Source organism: Fukomys damarensis, unplaced genomic scaffold (assembly GCF_012274545.1).
Source record: "Fukomys damarensis isolate Sample0158 unplaced genomic scaffold, DMR_v1.0_HiC HiC_scaffold_39, whole genome shotgun sequence".
Lineage (NCBI taxonomy): Eukaryota > Metazoa > Chordata > Mammalia > Rodentia > Bathyergidae > Fukomys > Fukomys damarensis.
In genome coordinates, this window is record NW_022900951.1 from 42,488,937 (window position 1) to 42,507,440 (window position 18,504).

At 46.8% G+C, this 18,504-nt stretch overlaps 1 protein-coding gene and 1 pseudogene across 1 annotated transcript; both read left to right on the forward strand.

Annotated features, from left to right (window-relative positions):
- Positions 1-3,482: 3,482 nt before the first annotated feature.
- On the forward strand, positions 3,483-10,358 carry LOC104849807 (protein SSX3). Its single transcript, XM_010606402.1, has 8 exons — positions 3,483-3,515; positions 4,242-4,330; positions 4,771-4,885; positions 5,206-5,304; positions 7,046-7,077; positions 8,176-8,299; positions 9,282-9,389; positions 9,810-10,358. The coding sequence occupies exons 2-7, from the start codon at positions 4,262-4,264 to the stop codon at positions 9,383-9,385; spliced, it is 543 nt and encodes a 180-aa protein (XP_010604704.1). The 5' UTR covers positions 3,483-3,515; positions 4,242-4,261; the 3' UTR covers positions 9,386-9,389; positions 9,810-10,358.
- An 862-nt stretch (positions 10,359-11,220) lies between these two features.
- LOC104849835 lies at positions 11,221-17,094 on the forward strand (annotated as a pseudogene).
- The last annotated feature ends 1,410 nt before the right edge of the window (positions 17,095-18,504 follow it).

Below are 18,504 nucleotides of genomic sequence, written 5' to 3' on the forward strand. Positions count from 1 at the left end.
ACTAAGAGTGGTGCCCTCACTTTCACGCCCTGGAGCCTAGCCAATGGGCCACTTTTTGGCCTCAGTAGCTCCACCCAGTTTCCAATCTCTCATTGGCTACATCAAATTCACATGAGCTCCCCTGATTTGTTGATTGTCATGGGGCAGTTGAGTAACTCCGGCTTTTCTCTCTTGATGGGGAGCGCCAGTTCGCCATTTCGGTGCCAACCCGTCTTGTCTGAGGTAGGTGCCATGAGGGACACCCGGTACAAGGGAAAGGGGAACAGGTAGAAAACCAAGAGCCTCTGTAGTTGACTCAAGTCCTTGTGGCTTCCGAGGTCCTGAAAATCCTTGCGACTGAGAGTTAACCTAAACTTTTCGGGACTCTCCACTCGGAGCAGAGACAGTACTAAAACTATATTTGATCTTCGGGACCTCTTAGTTGCCGTTCCTGGTGGATGCAAAGTTCTTTTTAGCCTGAAAACCCCCAAAATCAGTCAGGTGTTCCTAGAATTCCTCAGAGATCATTCGCAGTAATCTCTCTCCCTACGGGACTCCTTTACCACCTGTAATCGCCTCTACTCGGCAAGATGAGGCAGGAGATCAAACACGGCCGAGAAGCAGAGGAAAGTCAGCAAGACCCTGTATGAAAATTTAAAACCATAAAAAGGGCTGGGGGTGTGGGGCAGCACTCCCTCGATTCAAGCTCCAGTCGGGCAAAATGTACTAACAAAGCGCGCACGCGCGCAGGGTTACCCGCGTGTCTCCGGCAAGTCCGAGAACCCGGGTCCTCGCCCATGGTAGGCAGGCTCCGCGCTGAGCCACAGCCCAGGTTTTCACTTAACTTTGACACAGGGTCTTGGTACCTTGCCCAGGCTGGCTGGGAACTTGGAGTGTTCTTGCCGCCTTTCGAGTAGCCGGGATCCGCGCGTGTGCCACTGTGCCCGGCCGAATGAAAAGCGTTTCGGGGGAGGCGGGTCGTGGCGGTATTGAGGGTTCCACGCAGAGCCTTGGCAGCGAGCTACCTCGCATCTCTTTTTCAAAATTTTGTCAGAGTCTCGCTAAATTGCCCAGGCCTGGTTTACATTTGTGGGCCTACTGCCTCTGCCTTTCGGAGCGCTGGGATTTCGGGCATCCACGACCGCACCTGGATTTAAATTCATTCTGAATTTAACTTTACATAAATAAATTTTATCTTCAGAAACAAAACTGTACACTCATTTCACTGCTTTTCCAACAGGAATTCATCCTGACTTTTTTTTTTCCTTTTAATTTTGTGAGACAGGGGCTCCAAATGTAGTTCAGCCTGGCCTTGAACTCACTATGTAGTCCAGGCCGGCCTCAAACTCACGACGCCTCCCGAGGGCTAGGGTTATAGGAGTGAGCGCCATCACTGCCGGCTTAATAGTTTACTTGATATAATGCACATTTTTATGGGGTACGGTGTGAAAATTCAGTGCATGCATGCAATGCATACTGCGTCAAATAAAGTGATGAGCATTTTTTCGTATGCTTGAACATTTATAATGTGCTTGTGGCCTTCTAACCCTCTCTCCTGGTTCTTCTTTGTGAATAAACAAGGAATTGTTGGAAACTCCACCGCTCCCTCGGGGAACTGACTCCTCTCTATCTCCGCACCTGCAAGCCAGCCTCTCTCCTCTCTCTCCCGCTGACTACCCCAGCCTCTAGTGACCACTACTCCCCTCTGGTCAGGGGTGAGGTCAGTTTTTCAGTCCTGTGGCAGCTGAGACCAGGACCTTCTCACGGAGTCATGTCCCCAGCCCTTTCCCCCCTTTTTTCTGTTTTTCTTTTATTATACTCTGTGCGCGCGTGTGTGTGTGTGTGTGTGTGTGTGTGTGTGTGTGGAGATTGAACCAAAGGCCTTTGCACTAAGCTACATCTACAGCCATTTTTTAAATTTGCTTTGCTTTCCTTGTTTTTTCATTCAATCTTTTCTTTCTTTCTCTCTTTTTATGAGAGGATACTGGATATTTTACCTAGAGATTTTGCTGTGAGCTACATTCCAGCTTGGTTTTTTTCCCATTTTCTTTATGTTCTCCATTTTTTTTATGTTCTATTTTATTCTTGTGTGTGTGTGTGTGTGTGTGTGTGTGTGTGTGTGTATGTGTGTTACTAGAAATTTAACTTAGGTCCTTCACCCCCAACTGTGTCACCAGCAATTTTTTCCCCTTTTGTTTTCCTTTCTTTCTTCTTCTTCTTCTTCTTCTTCTTCTTCTTCTTCTTCTTCTTCTTCTTCTTCTTCTTCTTCTTTCTTTCTTTCTTCTTCTTCTTCTTTCTTTCTTCTTCTTCTTCTTCTTTCTTCTTTCCCCCTCTTTTTTCCTGGTGGTGGTGCCCAGGGCCTTCACACTGAGCTAAGTCTTCAGCCCTGTTTTTCTTATCTCTCCTTTCTTTTATTAGCGTGTGTGTGTGTGTGTGTGTGTGTGTGTGTGTTACTGAAAATTAATCCTAGGGCCTTCATGCTGAGCTACATTCCCAGTCCCGCCTCTCTTTTTCTTTTCTTTCTTTTTTGGTAGCAGCGTTCGAACTCAGGACCTTGTGCTTGCTAGGCAGGCACAGTGCCACTGAGCTACACCCCCGGCCCTTTTTCTTTCTTTTACTATCATGAATGTGTGTGTGCGTATGTGTATGTGTGCACATGTGTCTCTGCAAATTGTGCCCCCGTTCTTCACACTGAGCTACAGCCTTAGTCCTTTTTTCTTTTCTTTCTTTTACTATGCTCTGTGTGTGTGTGTGTGTGTGTGTGTGTGCGCGCGCGCTATAGCCACACTCCTTTTTTGTTTTTCCTTTTCTTTATGTAACTTTTTTGTACTGGAGATTGAACCCAGGACTTTGTCACCGAGCTACTTCCACGGCCCATTTTTCTCTTCTTCTCTTCTTTCTTTGTCTGTACATGTGTTAGTGGAGACTGTATCTAGGGTTTTCACAGAGAGCTACAACTCTAGCCTCATTTTTTCTATTTTCTTTCTTTCTGTCTTTCTTTCTTTCTTTCTTTCTTTTTTTCTTTCAGATAGTGTCTCACTAAGTAGCCCAGGCTGGCCTGGAACTCATTGCAATCCTTCTGCGTCTGCCTCCTGCTTCCTGAGTGCTGGGATTACAGGTGTGCACCACCACGCCCAGCTTTATTTTCTATTTTTACACTTGTGTATGTGTGTGTGTGCTTGTGCATACCCATATGTGTGCTTCCTGTAAAATTGAACCCAGGGCCTTCAGACTGAACTATGAATTTTCCTTTTTGTTTTTCTTTATTGTGTGTGTGTGTTAATGGTATTTGGAATTGAATCCAGTACCATCTAAGTGTGTTGTATTCCTAGCCCTTCTCTCTCTCTCTCTCTCTCTCTCTCTCTCTCTCTCTCTCTCTCTCTCTCTTTATGTGTTTGTTTGTTTGTATATACTGGAGGTTGAACCCAGTATGTTTGCACTGAGCTACATCTCCAACGCCACCCCCCTTTGTTTTAATTTTCAGACAGGATCTCACTGAGTCACTCAGTTGCCCAGTCTGGGCTCACCTTTGACAGGTGAGTGATATAACAGGGAATGTTTTTCCTCCTGTGCCTGGGCTATCCAATAAATATCTTTATGGCTCTCCTTCATTTGGGGGGTTTTGTTGTTTTGGGCTGTTTAGGGTGTTTTGTTTTGTTTTTGAAACAGGATGTCACTGTGTAGCCCATATGGGATGATAATATGCAATCCTCCTGCATCAACCTCACAAGTGCTGGAATACCTAGATTTTGTGCATGTTTGTTTGTTTGTTTTGGTTTGGTCTTTAATTTTCTTTTGTTTGTTTATTCCAAATGGGATTTGAACCCATAGCCTTAGCACTGAGCTGTATTCCGAGCTTTTGGTGAGGCGGGGTGGCAGAAATAGGGTCTCAGTAACTTTAATTTGAGATACTCCTGCCTCAAGCTCTCGGAGTGCTGGAATTACAAGTGCCACCATACCTGGCTTTTTCTGTCAATTTAAGATAAACTCCAGTGAGCTACTAACAACAGCAGCCACCTTCTCTCAGAGGCTCAAAGCTGCTTTGCTCGTCCCCACAGAAAACTTGCCATTCCTAACCACTTGTTCTCACCTGACATCCCCCCACCCCATGTCATTATTCAGAGTCAAATAAGCCCAAAATGGGGAAAAGTAGAACTTGATGCCAAGTAACTGGCCACACTTGTGGCCACCCCTCTGTGCTTTCTCCCTCCACAAGACCTTTGGTCTTGTGCCTGGAGATAATCAGGCTGTGTCCCTTCCAGATCAGACTGTTGCCAGAATCATGAATGGAGACAGCTCCTTTGCAAAGGGACCTGGGAAAAATACTCTGAAATCAGAGAAGATAAATAAGGTGAGAGGGGTCTGAAGGGGAGAGGAGTGGCCAGATGACAGTGCAGAGCACCTAGACTTCTCTGGATGTAAGAACAGAGGCACTGGTGACACAAGGCTATGCAGAGCTCCTGGAGCTTCCCAGCTTTGCTGTCCTCCCCCAGAGAGATTAGGTCTATGGCCTTGTGCCACACATGGTGGCTGGGAACAGAGACTGAGCCCAGTCTGTTGTGGAAGATGGGAGGAGAGCAAGCCACCGCATTAAGCCACCCCCCGAGTGCCCAGGGAGAACTATTCCCTGTTCACCCTGATGTCTCAGTTAGTCACAGCGTCACCGAGGGGAAGCACCTCTACTTCCCAGGTCCACCACAGAGGCCCTGCAGCAACAGAAGTGGCCCGGGCTGAACGGCACCCACTTCCCAAGGAGAGGCTGCCAGATTTTTACTTTTCCTCCTTTTCTAGGTCTTTGAGGAAATTTCCAACTACTTTTCTGAGAGCCAGTGGGAAAAGCTGAGCTATTCGGACAAAATCACCTGGGTGTATTTGAAAAGAAACTACATCACCATGTCTAGTCTAGGTAATGGATCGTGGGTGCAGACAAGCCTGGAGACCTGTGGGCATTGCTCAGGCCTCTCCCACACTATAGTTCTTTCTCGGGAGACAGTGAGTGCCCTCTCACTTCTTTATGTGTAGAGATAAATGCCAAGCCTGTTTCTGGGTGTCCTGTTCCTTTATGTCCCAGGACTGAGGACAGGGACCAGCCAGCACGAGCTTAAATGTGTGTCCCCCACAGTTCTTTCTGGTGGCTATGGCTCTGTTGAGCCTTCCAATCCCTACAACCTCCTACAGCCTGCCCTTCCCTCCTCCTCTCAGAAACTGATACTTTTCTTTTTCCAGGTCTCAGAGCCTTTCTGCCGACTTTCAGGAACAACCAGAAAAAGGACAATTCAACCCCTAAGGATAATTCTGGTGAAACTTCCAGCCATGGGACTAAAGGTGAGTAGATGGGAGGAGGCTGCTTTTTGGTCCTGCTGCTTCCTCACACACATCAAGCCTGGGGGAAAAAGAGTTGATGCAGAAGGTCAAATGCAGCGGCCATCCATGTTAAACTCTAAAACATACAAAAGAAGAATGTATATTTGATAAGTAATAAGTAAATGGCAAATATATAAAAACCTGAGTGAATGAGGCTGGGCATGGTGGTGCACATGTATACCCCCAGCCCTTGGGAGGCTGAGGCAGGAGTTTAAGACCAGCCTAGCCTGTGTAGTGAGACCCTGTTCTAAAAAACTAAAAATTAAAAAGTCTGAGTGACAAGAAATGCCACCAAATTCAGCAAAGGGGCTATAAGTGGAGCGGGATGGCAGGAATTGGTGGGGGCTGTACAGCAGTAACTTGTCTGTAGTTTTTTAAATATATTGAATAAAGAAATAAAGCAGTATGAAGCACTTGAGGGATAATATTGAGATCCTACTGGATTTGATATTATTCCTCATCATTTTCTGAATGTTGAAATGTTTCTCTTTTTTAAAGAATATGTGGTTCTTGTTAAAAGAGTTTGAGAGAGTGATCCTGCCTATACACACGCACACACACATGCACACACTTGTATACCAAGCTTTTCCACTTTTCAGAGAGCAGAGACATCATAAGGTAAAAAAGGAATGGGTTGTGGTGGCACTTGCCTGTAATCGCAGCACTCGGGAAGCTGAGGCAGGAGGATTACCACGAGTTTGAGGTCAGCTTCAATTACATAGTGAGATCCTGTCTCAAAACCAAGGGCGGGGAATTTAGCTCAGTGTTTCCACCGCCTGCCTCCCAAGCACAAGGATCCGAGTTGGATCCCTGGTAAAAAAAAAAAAAAAAAAAAAAAAAAGGTGGGGGGGATCGGTTCTAGAGTAGAGGTCCCTGTGCATCTGAGTAATGTGTAGTCTCAGAAAGAGGTATTTACTTGCTCCTTTCTGCTGACCAAAAAGCTGTGAAAAGATGGGGGCAGAATCTCCAAACTCTCCAACAGATCAGTGACTTCACTGAACAGGCCAGATCCCCAAGCTCTCACAGTCACTGGACAAGGTCTGAAAATCTAGGGCCTTAGTCTCTGCAACAGTTTTTTGGGGTTTCAGTTTTCTGTTTTGTTTTGTTTTGTTTTTTCAGTACTGGAGATTGAACCCAGGGCCTACTTTTGCATTAAGGTATATCACTGGCCCTAGTTTTTCTTTTGATTTCTTTTTCTTTTCTCTTTTTTTGATACTGAGGATTGAATCCAGGACCTTCATACTGAGCTACATCCCCAGCACCTTTTTATTTTATTTTTTGTTTGTTTGTTTATTACTGGGGAATCGAACTCAGGACCTTGTGCTTGTGAGGCAAGCAGCGAAACCACTAAGCTAAATCCCTGGCCCACCTTTTTATTTTTTATTTTGAGTCAAGGACTCATTAAATCACTTAGTTGTGCAGGCTGCGCTTGATCTTTTAATCCTCCTGCCTCAGCCTCCTAGAGTGCTGGGATTACAGTCATATATCACCATGCCCAGCTTTTAGTCCACATTTTATAAATCATTAGAAGGAAACTTTTGAAAGCTGCAAATAATTGCTAAAGCCCCCACTAAAGATAATTCAGGAGCTACTCCTGCACTGTGCGTGCTCTTGAAACTTCGCCGCAGCATCCTGTAAAGCTACAGGATGATATGGACTGTTTACCAAGGAAGGAAAGTTCTGACTTCTCACCCTCTTTTAGTTGAACCTGAGACGACTGGAACATGTCCAAAGGTAAGTGTCTCCCAAATCTAACAGCTTTCCTCTCCTTAAATGTCAGTATTGCTACGGGGGAGAGTAGCTAAATGTCCTGGTCCTTGCTGCCTGCTTCTTCATCTTTTTTCTTTCTTTCTTTCCTTTTCCTCACTTTCTTTTTCCCTCCCTCCCTCCCTTCCTTCCTTCCTCCCTTTTTTGTGGTGGGGTTTGAACCCAGGGCTGCATGCATGCCCAGCATATACCCTCCCGCTAAAGCACACTCCCAGCCCCTCCTCATTGCTTTATCACAATGCTGGATGGAGCCACCACCACAGCTTAACAATACTTAGTGACAGTTGTGACTGCCAATACTTTGTTTTCATAGTAATGCCAGATGTTATTTTAAGCATGTCACATGGATTAATTTATTTAATCATTAAAGAAACCTCTGACATTGTTTCTATTATTATCTCCAAATAATAATGAAGATATATTGTTTGCAATGCCGGGGTTGGGCCCTAGGGCCTCACACATGCCAGGAAAGTGCACAAACCTTGAGCAACACTCGGGCCCTCTCTTTTCAGGTTCAAATTTACTCTCCCACTAGCGAGCTACGAGCCTGCATGTGGCCCACCATGCTTTATAGAAGCCCTTCCTTTCACAGATGTATAGAATGCTTTTGTTTCCCAAATCTTCTGGTACCACAATCTCAATTATATGGATACTTTTTCTGTTTGCAGTATCAGTCTGGATACAACATAGAGTCAGATCCTAGTCCTGAGAATACATTTCAGTTAGGCCATTCCCTTCTTTTAAAATCTCCCAGGTTTCTCAAATTTTGGGTACAGATAAAATTATGATCTCCCAGAGGTGATGACAGCATTAATTAAGGTAAAGCATTCAGGCCAGGCGCAGGGGCACATGCCTATGATCCCAGCACTCAGGAGGCTGAGGCAGGAAGACTGCCACAAGTTCGAGGCCAGCTCAGGCTATATAGTGAGTTCAAGACCAGACTGACTAAGCTACATAGTGGGACCCAAAAAAAAGAGAAGAAAAAGCATGGAAAGACACTATAGGTTCTAAAGTACTAAAAAAATGTCATTGATACTGCTTATATGTGTCCTTGATATTAAAAAGGAGCCAAAAAACAAAGGTAATGATCAGAAGATAGTGGCAGGAGCACCTGAAGAACAGGCTGGGAGAGTGAAAAGCCGCCCAGAAGAAGCAAGCACCTCTGGGAAGAAAAATCCGAACATACCAGGTGAGAGGTGACAGCTCAGGAACAAGCCCTTGGGCTTCCCTGGCTGTCAGGGCGTGGTCTGGGAGTGTGGCATGGTCCCAGGACCCAAACTGGGATGAGGACCTCACCCAGCACCACCAGCTAAGACGTTAGAATCTGACTTCAGAATCACAGGCTTGAGTTGTCACACATCTAAACTTTGGGCACATCTTCTAAGTTTTCCCAGCTGGATATGATGGTGCATGCCTGTAACCCCAGCACTATTTTTTTCTTCTGGGGATCAAACTCAGGACCTTGCGCTTTTGAGGCAAGCACGGCACCACTGAGCTACATCCCTGGCCCGGCCTCAGCACTCTTGGAAACTGAGGCAGGAGGACCATGCACTCAAGCCCAGCCTGGGTAACTTAGTGGCTTTGGGAGGCCTGTTTCAAAATGTAAAAAGAAAAGAAAAAAAAGATTTAAAAGGGCTAGAGTTGTAGCTCGGTGCAAAGGCTCTGGGTTCAATGTTCAGCATCATAAATTTAAAATTTTTTCTGTGCTCCAGATTCTTAGTCCATACGATGGAATTTAAAATGATGGCTCATAAGTTGGTAGGAAACATTACCTTTTAAATCTAGAGGCCTCACAACATGAAAGTTGCTCAGGTAATGATTCCACATGGTGACCTGAGAGCGTGTCTCACAGCTCAGTGCCTGGCACACAGTGTGCCCTTCACAGATGCATGGTGAATGACACAGGGTGAGAGGGGATGTTCTGGAGAGAGAAGAGTTTGGGAATTTAAACCTAACAGTGGGAGAGTCCAGATGCTTGCACCTAAATTGACACTTGATCTCTACTAGTTTGGGTCTAAAATCTCAGCCTCTGGAAGCCCAGAGATGTGAAAACCAGAGCACATGGAAAGCCTGCAGGCACTAGGAAGGGCAAAGCATTTCCTTTTCTGACAAAGCAGACCTAACATTCCCCGTGTCCCCAACCCTCACTTACCAGCCTTTCTCCATCATAGATTTCAAGAGAGGGGACAATGTCTGGAGCCACCGGCTGCATGAACGGAAGAATTTTGTGGTGTATGAAGAGATCAGCGAGCCCGAGGAGGAAGAAGACAACTAAGTCTGTAAGTGACCCTTTGACACGGATCCCTCACCACTGCAGGTGTGCTGTTCTGTTATGTTCCTGTGACCCCGCACGTTCCTGGTTCCTCCAAATCATCTGCTTCTCCTAGTTCCATGAGGTGCAACACGGAGGCTAAATGAGATTTCCCACACTTTTTCTACTCTTTAACCTGAATGCTGTAGGCTCTCCAACCCCAGGCCATTCCTGGGGTATGGGCCGCACCTTACTGTAACCCAGGAATGCACAGGCCAAGTGGGGAAGTCACTGTGGCCCAGCAGAGGGCTTGCTTGGAAGAGCAGAGGTCCTGGGGTCAGAAAGAATGGGAGTTTATAGTTCCGCAGGTCAGGAGGAGGGGCTGGCAGCCAAGTCTGAGCGGTGCGAGCTCACTGTAACTTGTCTTCCTTCTCTCTCCTTGACTCAGACTCAGGGATGTCCGTGAAGAGAAAACCTGGTGGCTTTTGGCAATCAGCAATCACGGACATGGCTGTAAACTCCTGGCCACCAGGTTTACGGGAAGTGAAAAGAAGAGTTCACAGCAGATAAAAATTAAGCTTGGTCTTACTATGTGCCAAGCATTCTGTTAGCACTGTTCTTACTGTTTGATAAGCATTGTTAGCACTACTTTTACTGTGTGATAGGCCCTCTGTTAGACATTAACATTTTAGTTTAGTTTTTATATTAGATGTTATCAAGTAACACATATACCTCATGCATATTTCTGTCTGTGTGCCCATGCATCTATTTAAAGCAAAAGTATTGTCTGATCTTCTCTGTGCTACCCATCGCTCGCTAAAGATGTGACTACCAAGGGTAGTTCTAGGTGCTTAATTCCAGATTATTCTCTGCATGTACACAAGCCCATGGGGTACCCCTGTGAATACCTGTTATCTGTCTGCTTTGCTCATTAAACTAAGGTGAATGGAGAAGTCTTGGCTTTCATTTACCTTGTATCGGTTATTGACAATAAATATTTGCAACATTTCCCAGTTGTTGGATCCTCTTTTCTGGGGCGAGGGTGAGACAGAGTCTCGCTATGTAGTTCAAGCTGGCCTTGAATTCTTTATGTAGCCCAATCTGACCTTGAACTCATGATGTCTCCTTGTGTGCTGGGATCACAGGCACTCACCACCACACCTGGTGGATCCTGTCATTCTTGTTCACAGAATGCTATGCATGTGTGCAAGTAAATTTTTTGTTTTTAGAACAGATTCTTAAAAGCACTTTTGCTGGGTCTGGGATTTGGCTCAGTGGCACTGCGCCTGCCTCGCAAGCACAAGGTCCTAAATTTCATCCCTGGTACAAAAAAAAAAAAAGCACATTTATTGCATCAAAGGAGTCATTCATTCAACACCTAATGAGCAGATGCTGAGTAGAGCACATGGAACTTGATATTCCACTGGAGGACATTCCCCTCTGATGTGGATAAATCCTAAACCCTCAGCCACGGAGTATGACCCTTTGGGAATGTGTGGGAGGAGGCAAGTGAAACCATCAACTGGGAACATGAAGAAATTGGGAGAGAGTGTCCACTGTGGCCAGGTGGTGGACAGAGAGAGAGAGACCACTCTGGTCTCCAAGCAGGAGGGCAACAGATGGAAGAGACCCCAGGACAAGGGCATGAGACCGTCCATGAAGTGGTTCCCAACCCAGGGCTGGGGAGTGGGATGGGGAAACAAAGGCGCCCCTCTCCCAGCTGGTCCATGCAGGGTGTGAGATCGCTCTGGGGAAGGGAAGGGGGGCTCTACTTTGGAACAAAATATTTTGTGTTAAGGAACATTAAAACCCCCAGTTGTGTGCTGGGCTGTGGCTCATTGGGAGAATGCATGCTCAGCATGACGGAGGCCCTGGGTTCAAGCCCCAGTAACACAGAAAGAAACCACCAGCATACGCAGGTTTGGAGCTGTTTGACTTCGGCCTCTCAGCTCCCACCCACCCTCCGGAGGCAGACACTGCAGTCATTTATTGTCACCGAGTCACAGGTGTGAGATGGAGACCGAAACAGGTGTTAGGTGTCTTTCCCGAGCATGTGCAGGAGGGCTGGGGTCAGAAGCCACCCTGACTTCACAGACACTAAGGGAAGAAGGAATGAAATGTGCCCCAGTTCTGTGGGGCCATTTTCTCAAGACGAGGAGCCCTCAAGCTCAGGCCCAGGGAATGCATAGCCTCTCGCAGGTGGGCTGCCTGTTTCTCGGCTCTCTGATTGGCTGGGCTCCCCTTGCGGAGCTGAGGGACTGTACTAGGGGCACGCGGGCGAAGTGACCGGCTGTGTTCTCAGCCCAGCTAAGGATGAGCGCTTGTGGGCTCTCCGCTCACTGCTGCAGTCTGCGGCCAGGCGCACCATGTCTCAAGGACCCGCCCGGCGCCAGCGGCAGCCCGAGGACCCGCTGCGACACCTGCTCGTGTGGGAGAAGCGTGGCGTGTCCTTGGAGCCTGGGACCCCGATCACCGTGTACCCGCAGGTAGTGGCGGCCAGTGGCCAGGATGCTAGCGCTGCGCGATAGGTCTTCTCAGAGTACACTGGTTATCTGTTCAACTGTGGAGAAGGCGTCCATCAACTCATGCAAGAACACAAACTGAAGGTTTCTCTCTTGGACAACATGTTCCTGACGCGAATGCACTGGTGGAACGTTGGGGGACTGTGTGGAATGAGTCTTGCTTTTAAAGAAACTGGGGTTCCAGAGTGTTCACTTTCTGGACCTCCACAACTGAAAAAGTACTTGGAAGCAATCAAAATATTTTTGGACCCATTGAAAGGAACAGACCTGGCTGTGCAGACCCACTCTGCTCCGGAATACAAAGGTGAAACCATGACAGTTCACCAAGTCCCCATATACAGTGAATGCAGGCGTGGAGACCACCAGCCCTCGAAGAGCCCAGAAAGGTCCCTCCTCAGGCTCAGCCCAGAACAGCTTTCTAACTCCGGATCAGCTGAAAGTAAGCAGCACCTTCTAGATGGCAATGGTATGAACAAACCCTGCTGGAAAGGTATTAGCCAGAAAATAAATGGCAGGGACCCTTCTTTGGCTGTTGCTTTTGTATGTAAGCTTCAGTCAAAGAGAAGAGACTTCTTGGTGCTCAAAGTAAAAGAACTGGGCTTCCCCTTTTGGATGGCTGCCATCGCACCCATCCTCACTGCTGTCAAGGATGGGAAGAGTGTCACGTCCAAAGGAAGAGAGATTTTGGCTGAAGAGCTCTGCACGCCCCTTGGATCCTGGTCTTGCATTTATTGTGGTAGAATGTCCAGGTGAAAGATTCATCCAGCCCATTTGTGACAGTACCACCCTTAAGAGGTACCAAGGAGAGACTGATGGCCCTGTGGCCGTGGTGGTTCACACAGCCCCAGAACCTGTGCCTGTGGACGGCAGGTGCCAGAAGTGGATGGGGAGGTTTGGGCCTGGCACCCAGCACTTGATCCCGAATGAGAACTGTGTCAGTCCACATCCTTCGCAGCCGCAAGATACAAATGCAGCTCAACCTCATCCATCCAGACATTCTTCCCTTGCCCACCAGTTTCCACAGGAAGGAGGAAGGCCTGAACCTCAGTGTGACCACTGTCCTGGGTGAATGCCTCCTCGAGTACCAGCTCCGTCCCAGGAGGGACTGGCAGAGGGCTGCCATTGTTACGTGCATCCCTGATTAATTCATAGCTGAGGCCCAGGAGCTCCCAATTTCTAGGAGAGTGTGCAGGAATATAGGCAGAGCATACAGGATGGTCCAAACCCCACAGAGAAAAAAAGCCAGTATCCAGAAATCACCTTCCTTGGAACAGGGTCTGCCATCCCTACAAAGATTCAGAATGTCAGAGCCATGCTTATTGACATAAGCCCTGATAAGTCTCTGCTCCTGGACTGTGGCGAAGGCACATTTGGGCAGCTGTGCTGTCTTTATAGAGATCAAGTTGACAGCGTCCTGGGCACCCTTGCCGCTGTGTGTGGATTCCACCTCCACACGGACCACCACACGGGTTTGCTGACTATTCTGCTGCAGAGAGAGCATGCTTTAGAATCTCTGGGAAAGCCCCCACCCAGCTCAGGCCATGGCTGCAGCAATACCACAACCAGTGCCAGGAGGTTCCGCATCCCATCAATATGATTCCTGCCAAATACCTTCAGAAAGGGGGGGCAGGTCTCTGATACTACCATTGAAAGGCTGTTCAGAATTAGAGACCAGATAAAGAAGATGTGGCTTTTCTATAAAATGGAATGCTAGTCAACCATAAAGAATGAGAAACTAGAGTCATTCATAGGAAAATGGATGATGTTGAGGCCATACTCTTAAGTGAAATAAATGAGACACACATGTGTAAATACCAAATAGTTTCTCTGGTGTGAAAAACTATAATTGTAAATAAGATCCAGATTGTATAATGATAATGTGAGATAGGAAGAAAAGGGCTAAAGCTGTAGGGGAAGTGGGAAGGGTAGGAGAAAGGAAATAAGGGAAAAGGAAAAATATGAGAAAAGGAAAAAATGGACACAAAGTCTTTGTAAATAGGGGAGGGTGAGGAGGTGAAGGGAGGGGAGGGGTATGGGGAAAAAATGAGAACCAAGACCTGTCATGTAAAGGTGCAAGATCCCAGTGATGAATGTAACTGTACTGTATACTTTAAAAGTACCAATAAACTCAATAAAATAAAAAAATCTTATTTTGTGGGTACCTCCCAGCTCAGCAAGGACATGGCTTTACCTATGGTTCAGAGGAAAACAAATTCCATCTTACTCCAATATAAGTGTGTGTGTGTGTGTGTGTGTGTGTGTGTGTGTGTGTGTATTGGGTGGTGAACCCAGGGCTTTCACACTAAACTTTTTAATATTTTTTTTATTTTGAAACATGGTCTCACTAAATTGCTAAGCTGTCCATGCTGGGTTCAAACTTGAACTCCTCCTGCTTCAGCCTCCCAGAGTGCTGAGATTATAGGTTTGCGTGTGTGTGTGTGTGTGTGTGTGTGTGTGTGTGCGCGTGCGCGCGCGTGTTGTTAAGGACTGAACCCAGAGAGTTCGCTGAGCTACATCTAAAGCCCTTGTTTATTTATTGCGGTACTGAGTATCAAACACAGGGACGCTCTACCACTGACTTATATCCCCAGCACTTTCTTTTTTTAAGACAGAATCTTGCAAAGTAGCCCAGGCAGGACTCAACCTTGTGATCCTCCTACCTCAGACTACCCAGAAGCTGAGATTTATAGGCATAGGCCACTGTGCCTAGCCCAATAAAGTTGGGTTTGTTCATTTGTTTGTTTTTTTTTTTTTTGTGTGTGTGTGTGTGTGTGTGTGTAAACAGCTTTATTACTGAGATGGAAGTGACTGCACACTATGTTCAATGGTCAGTCTGTACAAAAAAGGCCGAAAACTTCTTGTCATTCTCCAACACTTGGACTGTGCTTCTCTTTACCATACTCTTTCCTGAGACCTTTCACTTGGGCTTGGAGCTGATGAGAAACATGGCTTGCAGCTGGGCCTGGTGGTGTGCCTACCCTGTAATTCCGGTGGACAAGGGGATTGCTGGGAGGATCATCGCTTTTTTTTTTTTTTTTTTGTACTGGGTATCGAACTCAGGACCTTATGCTTGCAAGGCAGGCAGCAGAACCACTGAGCTAAATCCCCAGCCCAGACCAATTTAAACTACATAATGAGACCCTGAAATCATTCCTGACCTCCAAATAAGATGCTGGACCTTTAACCCAAGTAGGGTGCTGGGAATAGTGCCTCCAGAAAATACAAAGCTGTAGTTGGTTGCAAAGTTCCTCAGCCTATATCCCTCTCCATTCCCCATACCTCCCAGTTATTTTTATGTTACACAGCTGTATGTTCTGCGGCTGGAGATTTACTTTTTCTTTCTCCCTGGGAAGACAAGATGTGTGATTGGATTGACCAATGCACAAGACTGGCTCAGGGAAGGAAGGGTGGCTCCAAGATTCTGTATCACCACAGAAGATGTTTTGCATTTGGTTCCATGAACAAATGGAGCTCCCTGCACCCATGCCTCCTCCTCCTCCTCCTCCTCCTCCTCCTCCTCCTCCTCTGCTCCTCTCCCTCCTATCACTGACAGATCTGAACTCTGTGATGAAGGACACTCTGGCTTTGCTTGACCCCTATCACTCAGGAGGCTGAAGCAGGAAGATCACTGTGAGTTTGAGTCCAGCCTGAGTTACATAGTGAGACCCTGACTCAGAAAAAAGAAAACACCGGGATCCAGTGTGGACAGCTGTGCTCCTCTAATGAAGATCCAGACTCACTTTTTTATGCCTTCCATTCTTAGGTTTGTTTTTGTTTGTTTGTTTTGTTTGTTTGTTTGTTTGTACTGGGGATGGAACACAGAACCTTGCACTTACAAGGTAGGGGGCGGAACCACTGAACTAAATCCCCACCCCCAGGTTTGTTTTTTGATAAGTTGTTAAATTGACTATAAAGCTAATCCCCGTTCGTAGTAGAGAACTGCTGAAACTGCAGGGACAAGTGAGAGAGAATAGTAGGTCCATCAGGAGAAAAAGAGTTCTGAGCTTTATTCATCAACATCAACAGTAGGGTACAGCCAGGTGCGGTGGCGCATGCCTGTAATCCCAGCACTCAGAAGGCTTAACTACATAGTGAGACCCTGTCTCAAAAAATCAAAACAAAACAAACAAACAAAAACCCAATAGAGTACAGTTTCTGTAGGCAGGCATGTTGGCACATACCTCTAATCCCAGTACTCTGGGAGGCTGAGGCAGGATGATCCCAAGTTCAAGGACAACCTGAGAAATTCAGATTTAGTGAGACCCTGTCTCAAAATAAAAAAGAAAAGGGCTGGGGGTTAGTTCAGTGTGAAGGTCTTGAGTTCAATCCCCAACATCGAAAAAAGAAAAAAATTCTGAGCCAAGCAGGGTGCACACCCATGATCCTAGTTACTGAGAAGTCTGAGGCAGGAGGACCACAATTTTGAGACAAGCTTGAGCAACTTAGCAAGACCCTGTCCCAAAAGAAAAAAATAAAAGGGGCTAGGGTTATAGCTCAGTGGTAGAGCATCTCTGGGTTCAGTCCCCAGTACCACACCAAAACACAAAACAAAAACAAAAAAAAAACACGTTTTGCATATGATCCTAAAATAAATGAGTCACAAAATTACTGCCTTGCCTTTCCTACTTGTGATACACTCAGGCATATTCCGTTCCCTTCTATGATGTGCTGTTATTTCCCTGGAATTCATTTTTAAAAGGAAGTGCTGTTCAGGACCCACCTTTCTTTAGCCAAGGTCTTGGCAGGTATCCGTGAGTGCCTCCCTGCTCAGAGTCCTACAAGGAAGGTTCAGGGAAACCTCCTGATGCCTTCAAGCCAGGCTCCCCCAAGATGGTGACCTGTAGGCTTCCACTTTCTCTGCCCCTGACTGGGGAAATCAGGAGGGGAGGAGAGGCAGCTTTCAGGGGGCTCAGCTCCTGGTAGGAGAGAGGCGAGGTCACAGCTGGCTGGGCTATGCACAGAGGTGGGAACTCAGTTTGTCTGTGGCTCGAGCTACTTGTCCATCCCACTCAGACCAGGGTTCTCCACATTATCAACACCCCCATCTCCAGCATGCGGGGACACAGCAGCCACAGCAGTGGCCTGGTAGAAAGAGAAAGCATAGCTAAGCCTGAACTGGCTCATCCAGCTGCAAAGTCTGACTGCAAGAGTGCGTGGTTCTCTGCCAGCCAAGGCAAGAGCAGAAGCGGGAGTGGTGGCACGCACCCATAATCCAAGCACTCTGGGAGGCTGAGACAGGAAGAGTGCACATTCAAGCCTAGCCTCCGCAATGTCGCTACTTAGCAATACTTGGTCTCAAAATTTAAAAACAAGTAAATAAATAAAGGGCTGGGGATATAGCTCAGTGCAGAGGCCCTGGGTTCAATCCTCTACTTTGAAACTAAAAAAGGAAGGGGACTGCCTAATCCAGCGGCTCACAAGGAACAACATTTGTATTTTGCCCCAGGGAACATCTAGCAATGTCTACAGATATTTTTGGCTGTCATAACTGGGGGTGGAAATTACTTGTTTCTAGTGCACAGAAGCTAGGAATGCTGCTCAACATCTTATACTGCATGGTAATCACACACACACACACACACACACACACACACACACACACACACACCACAGAATTAGCCAACTTGGTGCTGAGGATGTAGCTCAGTGGTAGAGTGCTTGCCTAGCCGGCATGAAGTCCTGGGTTTAGCCCTCAGCATCATGAAAGAAAAAAAAAAAAAAAAAAAAAAAAACAAAACTAGTCAACCCAATGTGTCAGTAGTATCAAGGACAAAAGAGCCCGAGTGAAGGGACAGTGTTTTTTTGTTTTGGTTTGGTTTGGTTTGGTTTTTGCTTTTTGCTTTTTGCTTTTGTGTTTTTTGTTTTGTTTTGTTCTAGACAGGGTCTCACTTTATGTAGCTCATGCTGGCCTCGAACTCACAGCAATCCTCCTGTCTCTGCCTCCCGGATGCTAGGATTACAGGCGTGAGCCAGCATGCCCGGCTGGGACGTGTTTAAATAAAGACTGTGCACCAGGAAGTCCTCTTCCTTCAGCTGGATAAGAGCAGGCAGGCAGAAGGATGGCGCGGTTCCCCAGTCAGGCAGCCCGTCACTTACCAAGTCCACACTTGGCTTTCAGTCACTGGCCACAGGGTACAGGCTAGACACAATACCTTCCCACAAACCTGTTTCCTTCATTATACTACAAACCGTTGAAGTTGTTCCCAGTCCTAATGCTGATTCTTTCCCAACATTCTTCATACCTGTCCCGGCTGTCCCTTCTAGGCAGGAGGTAAGGAGTTCACTGTCATTAGGACATTCCCTGCCCTGTGTTAAGGACCAGGGCTCTGAGAGCCTACCCGGCTCTCCTAATTTCGGTTCTTGCCTTTTGTGTGTGTATTAGGGGGCAGTGCTGGGAAGGGAATCCCCAGGAACCTGTATGTGATAAACAAGTGCTCTAGCACAGAGCCACACCTCCAGCCCCTCTCCTGCTTGTTTTGATTTGTGATTCTCTTTACACTTATAATCTCATCTGAACTGCTTTGTATTTTTAGGATTTTTTCCCCCAGTACCAGGGATTGAACTCAGGCCTTCCCAGAGTTACATCCCCAGCCATTTATTTATTTGTTCATTTATTTACTT